Below are 15445 nucleotides of genomic sequence, written 5' to 3'. Positions count from 1 at the left end.
CTGTATTATCAGAACTGTGGAAGCCACATTCACGAATCAGGAACCTGCTGTGCAAAGTACTGTACAGACACTTCACATCACAGCAACGCTGTGTAGATACTTATACCTGTGTCTGCAGCAAAGGAAGATATCTTAGTGAGAGCAACAAAGAACCTCAAAAGAAATAAACAGTTCTGTGTCAGATTTGGACATTACCCTGCAGAAGATGCACACTAAGCAATCAAGATAAAAATCAATATGAAGCAGTGACCCAAGTGCTAACTGAAGAAGTTTTCAGGGGAAAAAATGGAAATATAGCAATAAAGATAAAAGAATTCACATGCATCAGAGGGATACTGGCATCTTCTGTGATATCAGCAGCACAGGTGAGAGAACCGGAACAAAAATTCCACCTGGTTTTCACTGCCCTCAGTGACCCACAAGCACACTTTTATTCTGTTAAAAGGAACCCTTAAAAACCACACCGCAAACAAACAAATGGTTGTGTGGCCAACAAGGCCTTAATTACTGACATGACAGAGCTGTCGTTGTTGGTATTCACGTTTTGATTTTGTCATGATATGGAGAAATACAATCAGCAAAGTAAAGGTCCTCCTTTTGTGTAATCTGTTGCAGGTCCAGGTTTCAAAGACCCTGTGCAACCCTTCAAACTCATCAAGAAGCAGACCTGTTTCAAAGCAAAGATTTGCACTGCAGTTGTAAATAAAAAGACTGATTGCTTTAAAGTTTGAGGGTTTTTCACAAGATTTTGATTCAGAAACCAATTTCATTTGGCAACATCCTTCTACGTGCACTTATTATGCCTGAGATAAATAACACACAGCAGCCACCACACATAACATGCCTGTCCAAATATGCACCACGTGCCTGTTCTTCATGTTGGGCTGCTGCTTGTCATCAATTCCCAAAATAATTAACTTTCTGAAGGAACGGCTGGAGGAGAATAGTGCTTCCTCCACCTGCTGGTGAGGAGGAAGAAACGATGTCGTGGCTCAGGCAGAAGAGGGAGATGAAGGTGGAGGAGAGGCAGGCTCCTGCAACTACTCCCCATCACCTCCCAAGTGCAGCCTAAGGAGAGAAAGGAAGACAAACTTCCTGGCTTTTGCAAACAACAAACAGAAAACGCCTATCTGTAATTTAAATTTGCATTCTAGTGAGTATTTACTCCAGTGGAATCATTTACTCAAAGAAGAATCCAGCAGCATTTACCATCTTCATGCACCATGCACAGAATCAGCCAGAGGTGGTTAACACACACCTTAAATAAGCCTGAAATAAGCGTAACTGTGGATTTCTTGGCTAACAAACACTGAATACATAACACGAACAAAAGTTCCGTTCTTTGCTTTAACATGTGCAAGATGACAAGTGGAAAAAACACCCACAGAAACATCAACATGAGTGTTACTTCACAGGCTTGAGATATCATCTCTTCATCCTTACACTTGCTAACAGGTGTTTTAATTTAAAATGTCGTAAGTTACAACTGTGTATACTGAGACAGTACTAATGAAGAAACCTTGCTGGCAAAATTAGGCACCTCACACATCATATACTGGGCAACATTTTAACTGCTCCATGCAGCATGCAATACTGTTTGTAGTCACTGTGGTAACTACTGTACAAATTCACATAAGTTGTTTCCAATAACAAACCAAATGTATCATACAATCTACCCCGGAGCTTTATGGCAGGAAACTTTATGATCACGTTCCACTGCATTATAAGGAAAGACAATAAATTTAAAGTTAAGAGGAATAACTATTTGAATAAACCTGTAACCTGCTAACATGTGCCAAATACTGCTTTCATTCAAGTCAACAGAAATCCTGCTATTGATTTCCAATGGCACAGGATTAAAGCATATCTGTACTTTGCGTTGAACTGTCCTCTCACCTTGGTTTTACTTTATTTACCCAAACCTGCCAGTTTATTTCATTTCTGAGCTCTATTTATACAGATGATGACAAATCCAAAGTTTGTGCTTCACATTAAAAGCCTGGCTAATCACGCAAATCTCTTTATTAAATGCCATACAGCTAAAGAAATTCTTGACAGACAAGATAAGTGGAAAGGCCAAACAGGAGAATTGCTTGAACAAGACTGATGAATGGGAACACATGGTCCAGCTTTGCAATCTGTTACCATACAGCTTCAAATACCTGCTTACCACTGAGTAAAGAAAGAGATGATCAGCTAAACCAGTAGCAGAATAGGAAGCAAACAGCCTGGACTACAGCAACCTTGGGACTCTCGCTGCCGGCTGCAATAGGATTGGCATTGGACGTGGTGCAACAGACAGTGCCGGCCACATTCCCTGCTCTGTGCATCCCCTGCTGGACACGGCAGCATCTGGTCCAACCTGCTCACCGATGATGCAAACACTGCCCACTAATAAGAACTGAGAAGAGAAAGAGAGGTGGAAAAAACAAAGGAAAACTGCCCCTCTCTGATCAGTCATCCTGTCGGTTCTCTTATCTCGCCCACAGAAAGCAATCAGTGTTCACTGTAACAGCCAGACAAGGGAACTGTCAGAAAACAAGAAGTGTTTGCCATTCACCGAGATCTGGCTGGATTCCTGACAACTAGCTTTTATTCTGCAAGCAGACAAACTGTGGATATTTTACATACACTCACAGATGTTACAGTTCAAATAGACACGTTACACCAGAACTTGCCTGCAGACTAGTTAATAATTATGAAGTGCCACATGCCAAGGCTTGCATTACTCCAGTAAAAAACTCACACTCTGGTAAGGACTTGTTCAGCTTCTACATACCAGCTGATACAGCGAATGTTACATTTTTACTGCATTTAAAATTGCATAGGCATTCTGATTTTCGCTCTCTCCATTTCTAGATGGCATTAGCCATATAAATTCAGTTCAGACCATATCATCAAAGTATCCTTTAGCTGTGCAGCTGAATAGCTTGACACTTAGCAAAATATGGGAAGACCTAGTGTGTTGTTAAGTTAGATGAGACACACATCTACTGTGCATCCTTTCCTCTGTGAGGACTCCTTCCAAAGCCAAATCTCATGGTACATTACTGTCACCTTTTTTTTGTTAATTTCTCAACTCCTTGAAAAAAGATGTTTTCAATTTATTTGCTTATTTACTACATTTTATAATGCAACTCAAAACTAATCTACTTTAAAAATAATAGTTAGCATATAATATAGCCCTGAAGCTTTTGTTAGCCTGAAGTTGTAAAACAGCCAAGACAGCAAACTTTAAAAATCACAGACTTAGAGTGAGCATATGCAGAGATGTCCATCTCTGGTTTCTCTTTAGCCAGCCTCCAAATGAGCTAATAAACTGAAAGCATATATGATATGACTCTACAACTTGGCTGAAACTCTCATTTTCACTGTCGACACAAAAATATTCAGTTGCAAAGTTAAGTGTTCCTTATTAAAGTCATAGCATCTGAAATTTCATTTTCTGTTTTACAGATCCTTCTGCCTCTGGGTGTGTGTTGAGCTCCTCAGCAACCGAAAGGGAAAGATAAATGCAATACCACTAGGGAAATGCTTTGCTTTTAGATGAAGTCTAGTGAAAACTCAATTAGTCTACTTCAGGGCGAAGACCTCTGTAGAAAACCACCTATTTCTCTGAGCAATCTCTAACACAACAACGCCTGCCTCTCATTTGCCTGCCCTCTGTGGATAGTTACATATTTCTGGGAAGGAAAAATGACAATAATTCTGACTAACGTGTACACTGCTTCAATTGCATTTCTGCGCCCGGCTGGAGCGCTGCACCAGTGAGGAAATGCTGAAGCTGAGTTATTGCTGGATAACCCCCGGGCTGCTTCAAGTCTCGAGCCAGCCGGCACCACTGAGCAGTGAAATGGATCGTAAAAACCAATGGGGTGGGTTGCAGTCCCTGCAATTTTTTTAGGTGTCAGCAAAGTTCAGGTCACAAAAGTATGACCGAATCACGGCATTTTTAACCAGAGAAGCAAACGCTTTCCCTTCTGACAGTACTTTGCAAGCAGCGTTGGTTAGCCAGGGGATGTGACAGGTTTCTCCAAAACGTGTATTTCCACTGGGGAAAAAAAAACAACTATTCACAGTAGACCCGCATGTAAAAAAAACAGAACAAAAACAATAAGCCACCCTATTTTTCCAATAATAACACATCCCTTCAAAATGTAGCAATGTGCTACTAGAGTACCTCCACCACTTCTCCCAGATGGAAGTCTCTCTGCAGGGCTGGCACTCTGAACAAAGCCCCGGACCGCAGGCACGGGTGGGATGCTGAGCGGGTCCCGCGGGCTGCCGGCCACGCCAGCCACCCGCCTCTCCACAACCCGCCAGCCCCGCACAGGACGAGGCTCCTGAGGGGATGCACCCGGCCGCCTGCGACACGAAATCGGCGTTGGAATCTGATCTTATATATACCTGTATATATAAAATAAAGAGGCAGAGAGAAGCCGCTCCGCCAACCTTACCACTCTGCCAGAGAACCTCTCGATGGCCCGCTTGACTTTGCCATAGGTGCCTTTGCCCAAGGTCTCCTGCAGCTCGTAGCGATGCTTCAGGTTGTGCTTGTGGTGATGCCGTTTCACCCCCTGCTGCTTCCTCGCCGCCGTTTCCTCCGGGGACAGAGCCGCCCCGACCGGCTCCTCCATGGCCGCCGCTGCCGCTGCCGCCTCGCCGCCGGGCGGGCCGGGGCCGCAGGAGGAGCAGCGGGGCTGCGCGGGGCTGGGGCTGCTGCTGCTGCCGTGGGCGGCCGCCTCGGCGCCCTCCATACCCGGCGGCGGCGGGCGCGGTGTGAGCGCCCCGCCGGCCTCGCCGCCTCTGCCTCGGCCCCGCGCCCGCGCCGGCACCACGGGGCGCGGCGGGCGGGGCGGGCCGGGGGGCGGCGGCGGCGGCGCCCCCGCTCTCCGCCCCTTCCCCGCCGCCCGCCCCGGCGGCGGCACCGGCGTGGGGCGGCCCCTCCGCCCGGCCCGGCCCGCCCCGAAAGCCGCGGGTCGGGCGGGGGCGGCAGCTGCAGGCGGGGCGCGCTGCTGCGGGCCCTGCTTTGTGCGCCGGGTAGGTGGGGGTTTCGCGGCGGCTCTCCCGGCCCGCGGGAAGGCGCCTCAGCGGGGCCGAGCCCCGGGCCGCCGCGGCCCCGGACTGAGCCCCTGCGCCCCCCGGGGCCGGGCTGAGGTGAGGCGGAGCACCGGCACCGGCCCCGCGGGTCTGGAGTGTGCACCTGCAGAGACAGCGGGCAGGGGCTTGAGCGAGCCTGCACCAAATTTAGGTCTGGAAAGTTTTTCCAGAAAACATCTAATTTTCCCCATTCACCAAGCGGGCGAGGGTTTCCTGTACGGTTTCCATGTTGGTGGAACTGGCAGAAAAACTCAGGCACACCCAGGTGCCGCCTGTCCTTGGCATGGGCAGGCGCTGTTCGCCTGCTCCAGGTTTTTGCCGGTGAGAAACCTTCCTGGGCCCAGCCTGTTGTGGTTGACTTGCAAATCTGCGCCAAGAGTTGAGGAACACCTCGTGTCTGCTTTCGGGATCTTTGAAATACAAAGAATGCATCAGTTTTACGATTTCTTCATTTTAAAGTAAGGGTTATTTCTTTCACAAAGACAGCTTGAAAACTTAAACCAGTACAGACATACAAATTGTTGCCAAGGTTAAGACGAATCGGATGTTCTCTTTAGAAAAGAAGCCATCCCCAAGTGCATGACCAGAGAAGGCAGATGGTCTCTTGTAGCAGAAATGGGAAATGTGCATGGGGTGGAATCCTTCTGGCATGCTCCACTATGGCCAGTTTTCTGGACCAACACAACAACTTTCAAGTGAGAGCCCTGGTTCAGCATCTCTCCCCTGCTGACTGTTCTTAAGGGGCAAGTTACAGCTGGGATTGCCTGCTCTGCAAGGATAACACACAGACTTTTTGAAATCTTGGGTTCCGCTTTGTGGTCACAGCAATATCAAGGCACAGAATTTCAGGAGTCGATAGCCCCATCCCTCTGGTTCGCTGGGGGAGTGTTAGCATAGCTGATCCATGTGGTCAGACAGTTTCTCTGGCTGGCTCCTACAAAGGCTCAGGTCTGTCAAAGGTAACTAACTCTGGAGTGTCAAGGTGATAGGGTGATAGCCAGGCACCAGCTTTGGCGAGGATTCTCATCTGGTTCCTCTAACTCACTGGGCCTGTGTGTAAAGCTGGACTTCTGCAAGGCTTTTTCCTGAGACTGTGAACACTCTGTCCTGAGGTTGCAGCCTTAGCTTCTCTGACTTGAACTTGAAAACGGAAGCTTTTCTGTAATTACATTACTATGCCTTAATTTTAGGATCAGCAGAAGTGTCCAGCTGGCCCACGGCAAGTCTGCCTAGTGCAGTACCCTGTTCCCAGCAGGAGCCAGCACCATGCCACAAGGGTCGAAGAAGACAGCAAGAATCCTGCAGCAGTCAGAAGAAACATCTCCTGTGCTGGCTTCTTGATCTTTGGAAGCCTGATATTGGGTGTAAGCCTGGGAGCCTGAAATTTAACATCTCTTTCACAGAGTGCACCACAAAGTGGCTATTCCAAAGCAGAAAAGGTAAGGGAAGCTTCACTCTGTTACTATAAGAAAAAAAATAAAATAAAGCACACCTAAAAGCCCCTTCCTTTATCTTAAATGTGGAAGGGACAAAAATTCTGTGGCCTTCTCTTTGTAAGAAGTAAAATGACATTTGTAGCTTGGATGTTTTTGTTGTTTTATTTTAATGCTCTGAAGTGCTACTGCATTCCCCCCAGCTGGCACAGAGTAAAGCAATGCCTAGGCTACCTGAACATGCAGGAGAGGGACAGAGGGACATCTGCTACTGCCCTGGCTGCCTTCCATGCCCCCAGTTTGAAACCCACTTATGTAGCTCTTCTCACACTTGAGGGGATGCCTCAAGAGACGTCCATGTGAAGGAATGCGGGACAGACCTGCTGCAAGTGAGGACTGGCACAGGGATGGGAATGCAGCAGCACCAAGAGGCAGGAGGGACCTAGGAGAGGGGCTGGTGACACAGGAAACATGAAGGGTGCCTTTGACTGCTGGGAGAAGTGAAAAATTTTCCTGGCATGTGTTCACCTCTGCACAGCTTCACTTAAAATAGATTAAATCAGTCTCAGTCTTGCAGCGTGCCAGGGGTGCAGCAGTCTGTCAAGATGACAGTGACAACTGCCTGGTGGTTTTGCATGTCCAGTGCAAGCCGTAGTCCCACCAAAGAGGAGAGTAGCCCGGGTCCTGTTCTGACCTGTGCCAGTTGACCGTGCTGCAGGAGCAGCTCAGGACTGGCTCGGGCCCCCCAGAGGCAGCAGGGAAGTGTCCAGCTGTGGTTGTCAGACAGCCTGGAAGCTCCCTTCAGGCTGAAACTCAGTATAGCCTGTATTCAGGTCCTTTATGCCCCTTGAATAGAAGAGAAGCATGAATGCCCGTGATGAAAACAGGTTTCATTATGTCGTACACATGAGCATTGTTAATATCCCCAAGAGCGTTCCCTTTTAGCTGCTTGGAAGCATACATCATCATTTTCATGGAAATCATCAGTTCCAAGGAAATATGTCATAAATCATCGCTATATACTGTGATTGGAGAGATAGCATAAGAAAATACCAGAAACTCCAAAATTGAAACTGCCAATTTTGTAATGGAATAAGCACAGGTAGTATGTAGCATTAGAAATACCACATTTCCTTTTAAATTTCCATGCTCTTAAATGTGAAGCCAGTGGCCATTAAGCAAATCAAGTATGTAATTTAAAACTGGACAAAAGAAACTTTCTGTGCTCATATGGAATAGCAATGATAATTGAAAAAAGTATAGAAGTATACATATGTTTGAATGTATCACCAACATACATAGATATTTCCTTTCAATTTTTAGCAAGTCCATGTAAAACATGTAGTGTTTCATTGTTTCTGAGATAAACATTTGGTGAGAATTTCAGTTCTTTGAGTTTATAGGCACCACTAGGATATTCTTCATTTCTGACAGTATTATTTTACGTAACTGCTTTTCTTTATTCACAAAAAGGAATTATCCTCCCATTGAAACCATCAGACTTCTGCTAGCCAGCTTCAAAGGAAATAGGATTAGGCTCTAATTTGCAAAACAGTATTGGAGGATATGTTGTACCAAATCTAAACTATACAGATAATCACTGTAACGACAAAAAACCATTGATTTCAGTAGGCTTACCTTCCTAAAACCGGTGTGGGTTGGAAAATAATCTTAAAAGATTGTAACGTGAGCAGTAAAAAATTATTATAAAATGCAGTGCATTTTTAGGATTAATTTTGCCATGAACTTTCAAAACAGCACAACTTATTTGTTATCTGGCATAGAGACACCCAGGATAAAAAAGCCCACTCACTTAATAGAAATCAGTCAAATATTTAGGGCTCGTCAAAGAATTGACAGCTTCTGTAATGAGACATGAGTTTCATAGAGCTGATGTTAATTCATTCCATGTATTGAGCGAAATAAAAACAAAACAAAACCAGATCTCAAAAATACTTGCTAAAATACTTAATTTACAAACTGAGGCCAGGTACTCTCTGTGCAAGGATTATGCATATTGCAACTTGACTTGGTGAGACGGTATCATCTGTACTGAGACTTTTTGTTCTTCAGCATTCAGTGAATTGTTTAGCAGTGATTGGCTTCCAGGGGGCTGTTGAAGAGGTGGAATATGTTCCTTGACTGTTCCCTACAGTGTAAGATAGAGGAAAGGGGAGAAGTGAGTACTGAAGGGATTCCTGGATGCAATGGACATGTGTCCATTGAATACTAATATGCTGCTGCCTTAGGTTGCAGTTCTCTCTGCTGAGTTCCATAGTCTGTAGGTGGAGAAAAACATAACCATAGTTCTTTAAGTCATTTGAGTTGCTTTGTCTGGTCATGATTGATGATCAAGCTAAGTGTAGGTGTATGCATTTGCTGGACCAAGCTTAAGTGTTCAGCACTGTCCAGACTGCAAATCTAAAGATGACATGACTTTCAAATCATTGGAAGATGCTGGCAGGCAAAACTGGAGGACATTCTCTCAATGGAGCTGTCTCTTCTGTGTTAAGTACCTGCTGAGAGACAGCTTTTTGGTCTGATAAAGTGAAAGCTTGTTAATGTGTTCCACTCGAGGATAGGGATTATCCTTTAGAAAGCAGTACTGGCAGAGACAGCTGGCATCCATCTGGTTGCTGGGGCAGGTATCTGTATATTATCTGCCCTGGCAGATCACATCCAATCCTTGTAATTGCATGCTTTATGAAAATTGCAGGAGTCAAGAAAGTTCAGGATTAAGACTGTAATGCTGATTTTCTCTGTAGTGAGCCATATAAAAAACCTTGCCTTGACAAGTAGTGGTCTTTTGAGGTGTGTCTCGTCTGCATCCAGAGATGTCAGTTCACTATTAAAACAATACTTTAGTCAAGTAATGATCACTGACAGGGCCCAGATTCAGAGGTTAGAAAATTCCATCTAAATTCATGTGTCTCCTCTTGTTCTTTGATTGCTTCTAGGACTCTTGAGATGTCCATGCAATAGGAAAAATAAAGACTTAAGTGAAATTAAGCCCTCTCAGTCTGGATCCCAGACCCAGTATAGAGCTTTATGAGCAGTGAAGAACTGAGGAATACTTGTAATACCTTTTTGGAGAATACTCTGGAATTGAAATTGGGGTCCTTCATAAGACTATAAGACTTTGAATAGGAGAGGAGCTGTATGTCTGTAAAATATCTTTTAAAATTCCATTTCCAAGCCTCAAGCTTTTGCTTCTGTGGCTTTCACTAAGAATTTATACAATTAATGTGTTATAATTTTTACCTGTAATACTGTTAATTTCTTCTTCTGCTTGATATGTTTTATGGGGATATTCATAGCACAGAGGATAGCAGTCACCTGCTCAATTTACATCTCCAGATCTGAAAATTCATTTACATGTGCACATGTGTACCTGTATGCTTATATCACATTATTTTATCCATAGAAAAATCTGCTTTTTTACAGTCAACATTTCCTCAAAACTCCCCACTGTTATTGCTGCACTGGGACCCTCAAAACCAGAGAAGTGAGATGAAACAACCTGAACTGCAGAGGAGACAAAACTGAAATGTAGCACTTGAGGCTCAGCATCTTTTCTGTTGCACAGCTTCGAGAAGGATTGAGCACACACAGTGCCGCCTTCTGTTGCTTTCCTATTTCTCATTCAGTTTAGACGTTCTTTCAGTAGAACTCTGTGATGGTGTGTTTACTGTGTTACTTTATATTAATTGCATTAAATATATTAGCGATGCAATCCAAATTACCAGCTCCCTCCCTACCCCTGCACATTAATCCTTTCAGGATTAAAACTCTCATGCAAGTTGCAACACTGTGAGCAGAGAATTGTGTTGGGTCGTGGTCAGTGGGTTGTGCATTCCAACAATGCAAACTGCAAAAAAAGACATTTAAAATGTAGCTGAGTCACTCAGCAGCGTGCTCTTGTTGTGTCATCACTTCCCTTCTTTGCCTTCAGTTCCGTCCCTTCCGTCATTTCTGGTTTTTTGCTCTTATTTTGAGAGACTGACTGAGGGCATCGCTTTCTGCCATCAGCCTGTTAGGCCGTGTGCAGGCAGCCAGATCTGCACCCAGCCCGTTTTGCCCACCGCCAGCTCACACACCAGGAATGACTGCTCTCGGCGTAGCTTACACACACCAGCTCTTCCAAACCATCACCACGAGTGGTCAGCCCCAGCCACCATCTCTCAATTCCTCCAGCCCCAACTTGCCAGTGCAACAGTGCAGGCAAGCGAGGTGTCTTTTTGTTGGGTTTTGGGGTGAAACCACAGGCCCTTATCCTGTAAACACAGGTGGTGTTCAGTGGTGCTTGTGGGTTGTGGCGGAAAAGGGTGGAGCTGTGCAGCCACGGGTTGGTTTGGGACTGGAAGGCAGCTGGGGCAGAGAGGGGGGAGTGAAATGCAGCTGAGGCGGTGATGGAACAGGCGTCATCCTGCTGGGGGCTGTGCCGGGGAGCTGCGCGCCTCAGGGCCTTCGCTCGGAGATGTTTGTGTGGGAACATAATGGGGAAGCATGAACTTTTGCCATTGTGACCCCTTCATCCTGCATGACTCACGGATGAGATGGGGCAGATACATCCCTCCAGGACGCTGGGATTTCCTGCCCAGTCCGATCGAATGGAGATATCACAGCCACTGGGTAGATCCTACAAGGAGAGAGGTATTAGCCTTAGTTGTGGCTTTTGTGTGGCGTTCATTGCACTGACGCCTGTGATGAAGCAAACCAAAAGTATGTTTTGCACAAGATTTTTGTTTTCATGTGGAGGTCTGTGGATCTGTGTCTAGATTGTATCGCTCTTTTCATGACGCTATTTGATGTGTAACCCGTCTTCTTGGAAATATAAGGTTAAAGCTGTTCTAATAATATAGGAAGCAAAAAAGACATAGATATAAGTATCTCTGTTTTTCTTAAATATAGATAATTTTTAGAGTGAAGAAGATTAAGTGCAAGATGCTTTGCTAAAAGTCACGTTGCAGGTGACACCAGTGAGTTACCAGATGTTCATACCTTTGAATACACCTGAACAAGCCTTTCCCCAAGACTGTCACTGACTGGCAGATATCAGGGATAATGACAGCAAATCCTGCCCAGTTACCAGAAATGGACCCCAAGACATTACCATGTTATGATAGATATACAATGTACCCCATCAGACAGAGCAGCATTTGTTATATTTGACTGATAACATGCATCACTTCCCTTGGCAGTGTGTGTATGCAGTTCAAATCGAGTGGACAAATGGGGACTGTGTGCCACCTGACTCCTGTTGGGAGACAAATCTGTAGGGAATAGATGACAACATGGCTCTCTATTCCCTCTTTGCCCACAGATGCTGCAGGCTGGGTGGTAACCTCCTTGCCCTCCACAGACAAAGGGGAGCAAGGACTGAATTAAAAAGGCAAAAGGCAGTGCTTTTCCCTTTAGAGGAATAGGGACAACTCTGCACCCTTGCCACAGGCTCAATGGTAGGGATACAACCTTACATGGAGAAATCATCTCCTCCTCCCCGCCTCCCTTTAAATTCCCACTGAAATACTGGAATTCATAGCTGTAAGACTGGCTGTATTTTTCCTTCACTGATCATTAATTTGTCAAAGTCAAAACAATACTAAATTAGAAAACAGATTCAGCACAGAGACTGCCAGTTTCCTTTAGCTTTATTTTGCTTACTTTTCATTTGTCTGCAGCCACTTCCTGGCTTTAAAAAATAGTGTTTTCTATGACTTGTGAAAAAATTAGGTCAAATAATAAAAAAATGTTAATGGCAATATAATAATTTTATGGCAAGTGATTAGAAAGATGTAAACAGAATATTATGGCTTTAGGATGTGTACCAACAATCCAGCATGACTTTCACAGGAAAAAGACATACCCAGAATTCTCAGGCAGCAAACTACAAAGAGCAATTAAATGGAAAATGAATCTGTTTGTGTATAGATGCCCAAGAACCAAATATAATTTTCTATTAGATCTTTTTAAAATCCCATTCTTTATGCCTGTTTGCTAGCAGAGAGGACTCTTTAAATCAATAGCAAATTGGCTAAGTGACAAATTTGATCAAAGCCTCATTATGCGTGCAAATTTCATTTTGCTGGCTAGGGAATCATGAGAGGGAAGGTTTTGTGACTCTCTGTGTTTCCTTTGTGCTTCTCACGCAGCATAAAGGGAATTGCAAATTTCTAAAATCCCCATAGTGGGCATAGGGGGGCAGAGGATGCCATCTCTTCGTGCACTGTCATCCAAGAGGACAGTGACAGCCCCTCTGACTCCAGCACTGTCCTCGTTGCTGGGCCCACAGCAAGGTGAGTGTCAGGCCCGGGGTGGAGGGCTTTAAGGGTGGGAGAATGTGTTTTTGCTATGCTGACAGGTCATTTTCTTTGGAGCTGATGGTAGCTGGTCCATGTGACAGCCACTCCCAGGTTTTTCCAGCCTGCACTGAAACCACAGACAGTCACAGTCCAACAACCCCAAAAAGACAACACAGACCTTAAGATACAGTCCCAACCCCCCAGGGAGAAGCAAGACAACACATTGATGCCATCAGCTTGCCTGTGCCAATGCAAAGCACACAACATTTTGGGCAATGTTAGCTGCAGGAAAGAGCCACCCTCCCCAGCAAGTCCACAGAGGTTTGAGGAGATGCGTCCATCTTGTTCATGTTCTATGGCCAATCAGAAAATCTGGCCCAGGGCCTAAAAACACTTTTAAACTAGTGTCTCCTTATCTCTCCTAAAGAACTAGAATACTCTTTCTTGCCTCCCAAGAATTATGCAGAAATAAATCTTCCTGGATCTGCAGAATGCTTTGCTGACACTAATTGTGTTATAAGGAAGAAAGAGATTTATTTTTAATGGAACAGGACAGTTATTTTCAAAGCACACATTTGAAGGTCTGTTACTGAGATGAAAAAAGTACTCAAATTTAATAAGAGGAGCAACATGACCTCTGCATACTTACCATTGCTTTAGAAAGACCAAATCCTTCTCACTTTACCTCAGCTTGTACTAATCTCCATGAGGGCTCCACACACAGGAGCCTTTGCCAGCACTGAAGTTTATGAAGATGACACCAGTTACGCTGCCTAGAATAAACCAGATGCTGCTGCAAAACAGCTGGAAATTACTAATCTTCTCCCTTCATATGCATGCCCCCTCATCATGATACTGTCTGAAGTCTTCTGTCTCATCCTTCTGTTCCCTTCCCTCAGTCCCCAGCCCGCTTTCACTTGTTGGGACAGATGCAGCAGGCTTATTGAGGACATTTCCTCCCTTAGGACCTAGACATGAACCTCAATAACTTTGCTCCCTTAGGGTTTTCATCACCTTTCTGCCCTGGCTTCATAAAAAAGAAGGGTTTCACCTTTCATCCCTGTGTACAAGCGGGCACCTTAAAGTATGCCTGGGGTATTCCAAAGAGACGAAGGGGTGTCATTGCCCAGATCTCATTGGTTTTGCACCAAGTGGCACACATCCTCTGCTCTGTGTAACTGAGGTGTGAGTTCTTGAATCTGCTTGATTCCTGCCAGTGGTAGTGACAGAGAAAAAGAAAAATTAGAGCTGGATCATCAAGAAAAGCAAGCGTAGTGTGGGGCACATTCATTTTTAAATGGGTGAATTCTCCCAGGGCACCACTTCTCCTCCAGTTTTCAGCTCCATTGGAAATATGTAGATCAAATGTCCAACGGAGGGAAATGAATTGGCTGAGGTTGTAACTTTACACACACATTCTGTGGAGAAACACAATAGCTAGATTTCTAAGATTTCAACCTGACCACTGCAATGACGATACTCAAATGAGAAAAGAGAAAGGAAGAAAGGTGCTTCTAGCCACAGCTTTATCTAATGTGATCTCTGGTTACTGCTGATGAAAGAGAAGAAATCTGCTTTGCTTTAGAAAGAGAATCAGACCCTTTCTGTAGCACCACCAAGTGGTTGAGCATCACTGGGAAAAACCTGTCTGCAAAACCAGCCTCAGCAGTGCCTCACAGCAACATTTTCCAACTACTTTACAGTCTTGTAAGTGGTAAATATGATTTTTGGTCTGTAAACCTGGATGTAAATTGAGATTGTCCTCTCTGAAGCTGACCAGAGTGTGGGTGAAGACAGTATCAGATATCTTGCACTCAAAGCTGTCAGGAGAAGAGTGACAAAACCTTAATGCTTATCTGGTTTTTGTGTGGGTGAGCAGATGTCTTGAGCTGTGAAAACCAGGACTGGGATGTATTAGGAGTGCTACAGGCACAGAGTGAGAGACAGGTCTCTCTTCGACAGTTTTTTTCACTGGGAAATGGTATCAAGAATCAGTGGTAGGCAAGATCATGTAATGTCTTTTTTAGCAGAATTTACTTTTCTTCTGAAAAAAAAAATTGTGCGAATTTATAAATCGGATTCGAACAGCTATGAAAGGTGTATGATCACAAATAAAGATGGGGGCTGATTCCTGGTGCCATGAAAGACTCCTGGTGTAAAATTGCCCTTTGCCAGTGATAAGTGATCAGTGAAAACTCTTTCATACACATAAATTGTTGCTGCTCTACCTTCAGGGTTGCTACTCAAGGAGGGTTCCTTTGCCTTGAGTCTTCTTATGATGGAGCGAGGCCTGTAACAGCTTGGTTGCTCACGCTCACCCCCGCTACAAAGAGACTTCCAGGCAAAGGGATTGCCTGGGATGTCCCTTGTAATACCTGGTTCCCAGCACGGTTCTCAGGAGCAAAGAAGCATCTGTCTTAGGAGCCCAAGCCACTGGCATTGTCCTGCTCACAGGTTATTTTTGAACCCACAAATCCAACTCGTGGAAAGACTAAAAGTACTGCTCCTGGAACCAGACCATCAGGCTACATCCATGTAAAATGGATTTAAGTAGGTTTGAATGCAGGAGCAAAACCTTTGTGGCTGTTGTGATTAGCCCTTAGAAAGGCA

The 15445-nt window shown here is 44.9% G+C and overlaps 1 protein-coding gene and 1 long non-coding RNA gene across 3 annotated transcripts in view; one reads left to right on the top strand and one right to left on the bottom strand.

The window, feature by feature from the left end:
• NUAK1 (NUAK family kinase 1) overlaps positions 1-4799 on the bottom strand; it is a 47170-nt gene extending 42371 nt beyond the window's left edge. The window contains exon 1 of the mRNA XM_069002955.1: positions 4458-4799. Coding sequence (XP_068859056.1) covers positions 4458-4757 — 300 coding nt within the window. The 5' untranslated portion in view covers positions 4758-4799. The remainder of the gene's footprint in view (positions 1-4457) is intronic.
• Positions 4800-4971: 172 nt separating this feature from the next.
• On the top strand, positions 4972-10177 carry LOC138104726 (uncharacterized). 2 transcript variants are annotated; one of them, XR_011148236.1, is made up of 3 exons: positions 4972-5040; positions 6291-6539; positions 9978-10177. It is a non-coding gene; the product is annotated as an uncharacterized lncRNA (long non-coding RNA). The 2 variants fall into 2 exon arrangements; XR_011148237.1 differs by lacking the exon at positions 9978-10177 and adding an exon at positions 9491-9652.
• The last annotated feature ends 5268 nt before the right edge of the window (positions 10178-15445 follow it).

This window comes from Aphelocoma coerulescens, chromosome 1A (genome assembly GCF_041296385.1).
Source record: "Aphelocoma coerulescens isolate FSJ_1873_10779 chromosome 1A, UR_Acoe_1.0, whole genome shotgun sequence".
In the NCBI taxonomy this organism is placed as follows: domain Eukaryota; kingdom Metazoa; phylum Chordata; class Aves; order Passeriformes; family Corvidae; genus Aphelocoma; species Aphelocoma coerulescens.
The sequence above is the reverse complement of the archived record's forward strand: the minus strand, read 5'-3'. Positions and strand labels throughout refer to the sequence as shown.